Source organism: Platichthys flesus, chromosome 17 (assembly GCF_949316205.1).
Source record: "Platichthys flesus chromosome 17, fPlaFle2.1, whole genome shotgun sequence".
NCBI lineage: Eukaryota > Metazoa > Chordata > Actinopteri > Pleuronectiformes > Pleuronectidae > Platichthys > Platichthys flesus.
Window position 1 is genome coordinate 874,875 of NC_084961.1, and position 9,443 is coordinate 884,317.

Genomic DNA, 9,443 nt, shown 5'->3' on the forward strand with positions numbered 1-9,443 from the left:
AGCGTTATGCCAGAAGGTCAGGCCTTTCCGACCTCTGACTTGACGCCACTCAAGTTCGAGACCCTGAGTAGAAGAAGAAGCAGCTGTCTGATGTCACACCCCGATGGCGGCAGGTTCGGGTTCGACCAGTGTTCGACCTGTAGATCTTGCAGCTGAGGCCTGTTGACCTCTGTTGGGTTAGGGTTAGTTTGTCTGAGGTCACACCACGATTGCGGCAGGTTCGGGTAGGACCAGGGTTTGATGTAGATCCTGCAGCTGAAGCCTGTTGACCTCTGTTGGGTTAGGGTTAGTTTGTCTGAGGTCACACCACGATGGCGGCGGGTTCGGGTTCGACCAGGGTTTGATGTAGATCCTGCAGCTGAGGCCCGTTGACCTCTGTCTGACCCCTGTTTCCTCGCTCGTGAGATTGATTGACAGCTCGCGCTCCCTCACTCATCTGTACTGGGATCTGTTTCCAGTATAAAAGTGGTTTGTTTGAATTGGAACCCTTGGAAGTCGGGATATCCATCATCCGATTTGTCTGGAGCACAGCAGCAGATCAGCCAATCACCTGTCACCTGATATGAAGCTGTTTTTATGTCATGGTACAAATGACGTCAGAGAGAAATAACATGCAGACTTCAAAGAGTTCTTATGTTAATCTGTTGCTTAGCAACATGACTCTAAAACGACAGTAGGACGTGGCTCGAACGTGCTACGTCATCACCCACACCCTCTGACGCTGGAAGTGACGACACGGCGGAAGAGCAGCTTGTCTCCAGCAGAGCTAACGGCTAACAGCTAACGGCCGGTTCTCCCCACCTGGATCCCCGCAGTGTTCTCTACCCGAGGCGGGGGCAAGGTGAGCCCTGGGCGGCGGCGGCTCGGAGCCTGTGTCGGTCCTCACATGGAGGCGGAGCGACATTAGAGACGAGAGGCAGCAACAGGCGGTCGAGACCAGACAACCAGCGGCGGAGCGACACCGAGGACGAGACGCTGCGGGAGGAACCTTCACTCACTGCGGATGTTACCTGGAGGTTAACCGGGGCTCCCCGGGACCACAGCCTCAGACTCCAGCCGCATGGCGTCAACTCAAGCCCGGATAGGCCAGCAGGCCTTAGCGGTGCTGGATGTGGCTCTGCGAGTTCCCTGTATCTTTATTATCGACGCCATTTTTAACTCTTACTACGACCCGGGTTCAGGATGGGCCGGCGCGACGGGGAAGGTGCTGGTCCGAGTCACGGGTGAGTGTTCAGGGGCGGATCTGTCAACAGCAGGCGGGGAGCGGGCAGCTGTCCGCCGGCCGCTGACGCGTCCTCAGGCCGGCGGGGCTCCGGCACCTGTCACCCGACCAGAGCCGATGTATCCCGGCAGTAGATCCAGGGCGAGTCGGACCCGGTGTCCGGCTGGTTCTCCTCCGCTCTGATCAGTGTAAAGCCGCTAAATACAAGCGAGCTAACGCTAGCACGGGTCCCAGGTGACGTGTCAGAGTCCAGGGCGTCCTCAGGGCTCTGCGGCGGGCGGAGGGCACCTGTGTGTCGGTCACACTCCTGCTCTCCGCCCCGCTGCCTCCGGACCGCAGCTGGTTCTGTGTCTACACTCCGACCCTCCACCCTGTTAGTCGATTAATCGATTAGACTGTTGACCCACCAGAAGACGACCTGCAGCTGATCTGGTGCTGATTCATGGTGTCTCCAGTTCCAGCCTCTGTAAAGACCAGTTGTGATGATCTCCACAGTAAACTGGATATCTGGAGGGGGGGGGGGGGGGGGGGGGGTACTTTAGAGATGAACTTTACTTTCAGATCACATCGTCACAAGGCCCGAGATGACAAATCAAAAAGTCAACACAATCATATTCAGTTTACTTTCCAGAGAAGAAGTGAGATCTGCTGCACGTCACTTCCTCAGTGGAGATAAGAACCACATCTGACGCCCCGGGCCTTAAACTCATGTTAACTCTGTTCAGTAGTGTTTGTTCTACATTATTATATTATTGTTGTAACACACGCTGCGGTTTCACTTCCCGTTCATTAAGACACAGGAGGTTAAGCTGTTGTACATTTAGTTTCTGTTTATTTAATCTTATTCATTATGATCATGAAATCTAAAAGCTGTTGTTTCTGTTCTGTGCAGCCCGAGGCACTTTCACTTTTATTTTCCAAGCAAGTTTTTCATAATTCATTGGAACACCTAATTTGTCAAAGCGGTTTCATATTTGAGTTTATGTTTTCGTGGCAGACTTGACTCGATTTCAGCTTTTTACTTTTTAATAACTTTAATTGTCCTCACAGAGAAGGTAACAGCTGAGGCTTCTCCTCTGCAGACAGATCAACAGCCGGTTGCCTAACGTTTGAACAGTTTGGACCTTTGAGCGGCTCAGGCGCTTCGCAGTTGGCCGAGAGGTTTGGAAAGACAAGGGGCCAAACAAGGTTCTCTCTAAGTCGGCCAGCGATCCACTGAGTCCCACTGTCCTCGACCCACTTCCCTTCATGTTGAGTCCCAGCACAGAAATCCAGTGTAACGCCACATTTAACTGGATTTAAAAGTTATAAACAAGACGTTGAAATAAGACGCCGGCAGCGGCCGCTTTAAAAACCCTCCAGGTCAGTTTATATTGTCCTTGAGCAAAGCTTCTCCGTTAGAGTCCAGGGGTCAAAGGTCAATGTGACTGTGTACAAGGGTCTGGAAACTATATATTAAACTTTAACTTCTCCTCTCCACCAGGTTAGAGGACACTAAGGTTTTGTTTGGCCTGATGTTTTAACAAAGTGTTCATTTGAATAAGTTAAATGTTTACTATATATTTTTTGTCTATAGGCCTTGAAATGAATGAACAAACTAAAATAAATAAACACATATAGAACTTTTCACCTTTATCTTTTAGCTTAAACAAATACATGATTAAACACACAACAACAAAGGATCGGGTCTGATCGGTGCTGCTCATCTCGGGCAGCGGGTCAAGCTGCTGCTGGAGACATTCTTCTACTCAGTAATTGTGTTTGTTTTCTGGATAGTTGCATCAGTTGTCCGGTTTGTTGATTGTGCGTCTGTCTGTTGTGTCTCAGGTGTCCTCGTCTCCAGCGTGGTGCTGCTGCTCTCCCAGAAAGCCTTGTTCAAGTTCTACACGCTCTTCTGTGCGGTTCTCCTCGGCATGACGGCGGTCCTCATCAACTACTACGCCACCTCCCACATAGACTTCTACAGCGCCTACTACAAAGCGGCGCTGGGCTTCAGGCTGCTGCCCAGGAACGGCCCCACTCTGTGGCTGGGGATGGCGGCCGTCCAGCTGGTGCTCGGCGTGGGCTACGTGTTCCTGCTCAACCTCCAGTCGGTGTTTGCCGCGCTGGTGGTGCTGGACATCATGATTCCTCTGTGGGGGCTGATGATCGAGCTGCCGGCGGACGTGAGACAGCTGGTGGCCGTGGTCTCGGGCCTGGCGTTGGCCCTCAACACGGCCGTGTGCCTCACCATCAGGCTGAAGTGGTTCTACTACTCGTGTCGGTACGTCTACCTGCTCGTGCGGCACATGTACCGGATCTACGGACTTCAGCTGCTGCTCGAGGACACGTGGAAGAGGATCAGGTTCCCCGACGTGCTGCGGGTGTTCTGGCTGACCCGGGTCACGGCCCAGGCGCTGATCCTGGTGTACGTGGTGCAGGCGGTGAGGAGGGAGAGCGGCGATGCCACAGGTGGGGCCACAGACGGGGGCTCGAACTCACAGGTAGAATCAGTCTTTATACATCTAAGCAGCAAACTTCTGGAATATTTGTGTTTCTTGTCTGTTACATGAGCTTTATTATTTTGAAAGTGGCTGTAAGATGAGGATGCAAATGTCTCTGTTAGCAAACTGTCCCCGCTGCTGCTTGACAGGGAATCCATCAAGTTGAGTCTGATGACAACACGTCACCTGAGATGCTTTCAGACCTGCACTTCCTGAAAGTTCCCACATGTTCCTGTTGTTGTGAAGTCGGATGTAGTCGATACTGATAACATGAAACCTCCCCAACTTCTTTTGTACCTGCTCTGAATCCTTGTGGGAGGCAGGAGAGTAAACGTCTGTTGTCGTGCATCTCTGTTCAGGGTTACCTGCTGAGCTGGGACGTGTTCTGGGATCTGACCAGTAACCTGATCATCTCCGGCTGCGACTCCATGCTCACCGTGCTGGGGATGAGCGCCGTCATCTCCTCCCTCGCGCACTACCTCGGCCTCAGCATCCTGGCCTTCATCGGTACGTTGGCCTGTTGGTTTTTCATATGTGTACAAACCAAGCTGTGAAAATGTGTCTGAAGTCCAGTGTCTCCTCAGGTTCGACGGAGGAGGAGGACAAGCGTCTAGGCTTCGTGGCTCCGGTTCTGTTCTTCATCCTGGCTCTGCAGACCGGCCTCAGCAGCCTGGACCCAGAGGAACGTCTGGTGCGTCTCTGCAGCTCCACACCTCTTCACAGATTCCACTCAAGACTAATTCCATAAATCATTTTAGAACCTAGAACAAGATGGTGAAGTTTGATGGTCTTCAGCACTAAAGTTACAAACCACCAGTGGATGTTAGAGACCTACAGTATCTTCCGTTGTGAACCTGAGCATCGAGGTGTTTCACTGTTCAGCCACAGGGTTCTGACCCTAAACCCTGTTACACCCTATTTAAACCCAGCCCTGATCACACACCATTGGAATGGGTTCTCCAGGGATGTAGAACCTATGTTTTGACCTTTCACCTCTGATGATGAAATAGAATAAAACGCCTCTATGTCGTTGTATGAGCAGAATACAACTAAATCTAAATTGCTGCTCCAGTGAAGTGCAGAAAACAGAATGAAGTGAATCGAACCATTTCATCCTCAGGTTCGTCTGAGCCGGAACATGTGCCTCCTGCTGACGGCCATCCTGCACTTCATCCACGGCATGACCGACCCCGTCCTGATGTCCCTCAGCGCCTCCCACGTGTCCTCGGTTCGCCGCCACGTCCCCGTCCTGCTGGTGTCCCTGGCCCTGTTTGTGCTGCCTGTGGCGCTCAGCTACACCCTGTGGCACCACTACGCCCTGAACACCTGGCTGTTCGCCGTCACCGCCTTCTGCGTGGAGCTCTGCCTCAAGGTGAGGACCTGAACCTGCTGCTGGATTATTAATGACACCAGTCATCCAGTGATGTGTTGCTACTTCCTGTTTCTACTAAACTTTCAAATCTCCTTCTCAGAATTGGTTTTGATGGTCGGGTCTCGTTGATTTGCGTGAATGGGTCAGAAACAGTGAGGATTATGGGTTTTGTCTTGTTTAATTGTGTTACTGTACTTTTTGTGGAACTTCAAAAAGAATATCACTGCAGTAAAGACCACAAAACTTCTGAAAGCACAAAGTTATGTTCAGGGTTACTCACTAAAACGTATCATGTTTATCTTCAAGTGCATTTGTTTCCTCAAACTGTTTGAAAGCTGCTCCAAGTTTCTTTTACTAGGAGCCACATCTTGGCTGGATTAGAGTTAAACCAGTGGTAACACATGTCAGAGAGCTCAGTTCAGGATTTGTTACTATGATGTGAAGTAATACCTTAAAGTTTCCACGTTATCGTTTCTAAAAATCGAGATGGTTCCATGAATGTTTGATCCAGCAGACGTCATGTAGCTCATCCCTCCTCCTCCAGGTGGTGGTGTCTCTGACGGTCTACGGCCTCTTCATGTTCGATGGCTTCTCGAACGTGCTGTGGGAGAAGCTGGATGACTACGTCTACTACGTGCGCTCCACAGGCAACATCATCGAGTTCCTGTTCGGCGTCATCATGTTCGGAAACGGGGCCTACACCATGATGTTCGAGTCGGGCAGCAAGATCCGCGCCTGCATGATGTGCCTGCACGCCTACTTCAACATCTACCTGCAGGCCAAGAACGGCTGGAAGACGTTCATCAACCGCCGCACGGCCGTGAAGAAGATCAACTCCCTGCCGGAGATCCGTGGGGACCAGCTGAGGGACATCGACGACGTGTGCGCCATCTGTTACCAAGAGTTCTCCACCTCGGCCCGCATCACGCCCTGCCACCACTACTTCCACGCGCTGTGCCTGAGGAAGTGGCTCTACATCCAGGACACGTGTCCAATGTGCCACCAGAGAGTTTACATCGAGGACGAGAGCCGGGACAGAGCCGCCTTCTCCAACAACAATGGGAACTACGCAGCTCAGCAGGACGCTGCTGACGCCGCCCCCCCGGCGCCGGGGGACAACGAGGACGGACAGCCCCCCCCAGAGCTGCCGGCCGAGGGAGCGGCGGGCGGCGCGCAGGCCGCAGGGGGGGGGGAGCTCAACAACGAGCTGCTGGAGGACAACGACAGCATAGAGTACGACGAGGACGAGTGGGGGACTCAAACCGGCAGCATGCCGATAGAAGAAGATTATATCAATGACGACACTGACTCCACAGAGGACTGATGAGAACAGATCTATAGAAAACAAATGTCTTTATTATATTTAAGTTAAAAATAATTATAAAACATCTTCAGCATCTTAATTTCTTCTGGATACTGTCAGGGAAGTGGCGTCTCTTTTCTTGTTAGTTTCTTTTCATTTGATTTTGGGATTAACTCTTAAGGGCTCGTGGAAAGAGTAACTGCTGCTCGTGTGTGTGCATGTGTGTGTGCTTATGTGTGTGTGTGAGTGCACGGGTGAGTGTGTCGGGGCTGCATGAACTCATAGTGTTGTTTATATTTCTTACTTTAATCCAGAAGTATTGGAGATCCTGATAATAATCGTTTGGAAACAACCGTCTGTTCAGATTTCATCTCTTGATGCCTCAAACCTGATCATCAGCAAATCCAGATATCAGATTTCTGCTCCTCTGAGAATCTGCACGACACAAACACACCAGTGACATCACCACTTTGTTCAGACGTCTGTCACTCGTGCAGCCCTGAGGTTTATTTGTGTGTTTTCGGGGGAATTTGTGTAATCACGCATGTGTACGCCTGCCGACGTATAATGTGTTGAGACGATGTCTTAAAGATGCAGATTGTGTTTCCTTGTTGTGTGTCATCGGGGAAATGCTGCAGTGTTTCTGTTCGTTAACGACAAATCTGTGGAGCGATTGTCAAACCTGCTGTCAACACATTCTAAATTAATAGATTTATAAATAAAGATGGACGACGCGTCTCCACTTCCTCCCGGTATCAAGAGATTAAGCCAAAGTAGCTCAGATCCAAATGTGGCCATCTTCCACTCCTGGCGTCATTTGGAGTCGGTGAAGCCGTGATCCTGTCTCAGCTGTCAATCATGACGTCTCCGCCCATTTTTATATCATCAAATAATGAATTAAATCCAAACTTATCAGAAACACTTGAACAAACCTCAGTGAGATAAGAACGACCTGAAACCATCTTTGACAAACATTTATTTCACGTTTATTTGACTTTTTATTTTGGTCCATGTCCCATCTGCTAACGTGGAGGAGGCGGGGCTTACAATGCGTTGGCTTTACTTTTGTGCAGCCGTCATGTCGTCCATCTTTATTTACAGTTTGTTTTTAACAAATTTCAGAGAATTTGAGAGGATACTTCCTGTTTTGTCCTGCGTGGGGGGAATTCGCTCAAAACACTTCTGGCCGTCTAACTTTTAAAAATGTTACTAAACCTGAAGCTCCGACGTGAGAAACACCTGCTCAGCGTTTGTGTCTTTAACGAACTCCAGGAGAATGTTTGTGAACTTGTTCAGAGAGCGAGTGAAGCAGTTTTCTATCGGCTCTGCACCAATCAGAGAGAAGGTCAGAGGTGACTTGCTACTGTCATCACTGATATACCTCTACCATTACTACTGGTCCCTTGTGTGACCTTGCTTACATTTGTGTACGTTATTGTACATGTAATAAAACGACACACGTGCACTCTCCTCCCATAGAATAACAGAAACATTTTAAAAATTAAACGTTGCACATTTCATCGTTTTATTTGGTTGAATTCTTGTTTCAGACCCAGAACTTGCTGCTGCAGATGTTTGGAGATGTAGTGGATGAAACAAGAAAAGTGGTATTCTCAAAAAAGAATAGTATTTGGTTAAATGATTAATTCCACCTCATTAAATTTGAATGTCCCAAAAGAACGACGTATGAGAAGGTGCCAGTGGTGAGGGCGGACAGGAAGTTGAAAGGAGATGTATCTTGTTTTGTCAGTGTTTCTTTCCTCTTGTGTGTTATAACGGTTTTCTGTGGACGTAAAAGTTCTATAAAGTTAAAAAGCCCAAAGTCTGTGGTTAAAGGAGCTAAACACACTGATGCTCCTGAAACACCTGTCACCTGGTCTGCACCTTTGTGATGTCACGAGACACATTTGCACTTCCTGTGGCGAAGCAGATCAGCAGCTCTGGTGAGATGAGCAGAATCCGTCTCCTTTAAAGACGTGTTTCTTTCTAATGGTAAAACGTTCCTGAATCCGTTTTGTGTCTGTCACTTTGTACGAGCAGTTCTATTCGGTCGCTGCACTTTTCTGCTTGTTTGTAATCACTGGCACAGACTGGTGGAGCCACCTGTCCTCGTCTCAGGGTCCTGCTGCAGGGCTGGACGAGTTCTCTCATTCACAGAAACATGTCCAGCCCTGGGAGAGAGAGAGAGAGACTGAAGAGCTGCAGGAGCGTCTGACACGTTCAGATCTTCCTTTGTCGTAGTAAACCTACAACTGCTCGTTTCACTAAGTTGATCCTTGTTGAAAAGTTGAGCCTCAGCAGCAGACGTCCCATAAACACTGATCCAAAAAACCACTGTCTGGAAACTTCATCTTTCTTTGTTTGAACTGTGCTGCTTCACCCCCCTCAGCACCGACTCTGAGTATTAACACTGTTTAGACTCCACAGCCTGAACGTCTTAAAGGTTTGACTGCAAACCCGTGTTCATTACTGTTGTAATTACAGGCCGCAGACAATAAGCTGTAAGGAATGCATTATGTTTAATGAGGAAGAGATGGGGGCTGATGATGATGATGATTAGAAAGCTGTGCTTTTTGACATGTGTCAGTGATGAAGGATTATTCGGGTGATTGTTCTGAAAGCTTTTTAAAAAGGTAAAAAGTGTTGATTTTGCCTTTTGTTTTAAAAGGAGATTTATGTAAATAAAATCATCTTTGATAATGAGTTTGGACTGAATCTTAGAACTTTAACCACTTTAAATGTTTCTTTACAACAGTGAATATAAATCTACAGTCAAACTAATGAGATCGTTCACTTCAAACTAGAGGACAGATGCAGTTGAGTAGATTCACTGGTAGATGGCGCCTTTTTAACAATGTATTATTGGTGTATATTGAAAATATCTTTTCATTATTTAATAATTATCTGAGACAAGGATTTGTGTTTTCTTTACCATGAAAAGTTTATACAGAAGTCCAGAAAGACAATACACACTCAGACATAATATTCACCCAGGACCATTCATTTTTAAAAAGTACAAGTACAACTACAGGGCACTGATCCAACACATACGTAAATATAAAT

General features: G+C 48.4%; 1 protein-coding gene across 1 annotated transcript; it reads left to right on the forward strand.

Annotated features, from left to right (window-relative positions):
• The first annotated feature begins 711 nt into the window (after nt 1–711).
• Nucleotides 712–9,083, forward strand: rnf139 (ring finger protein 139). Its single transcript, XM_062410117.1, has 6 exons — nt 712–1,223; nt 3,050–3,705; nt 4,065–4,212; nt 4,290–4,396; nt 4,826–5,077; nt 5,622–9,083. The coding sequence occupies exons 1-6, from the start codon at nt 1,061–1,063 to the stop codon at nt 6,399–6,401; spliced, it is 2,106 nt and encodes a 701-aa protein (XP_062266101.1). The 5' UTR covers nt 712–1,060; the 3' UTR covers nt 6,402–9,083.
• Nucleotides 9,084–9,443: the final 360 nt, after the last annotated feature.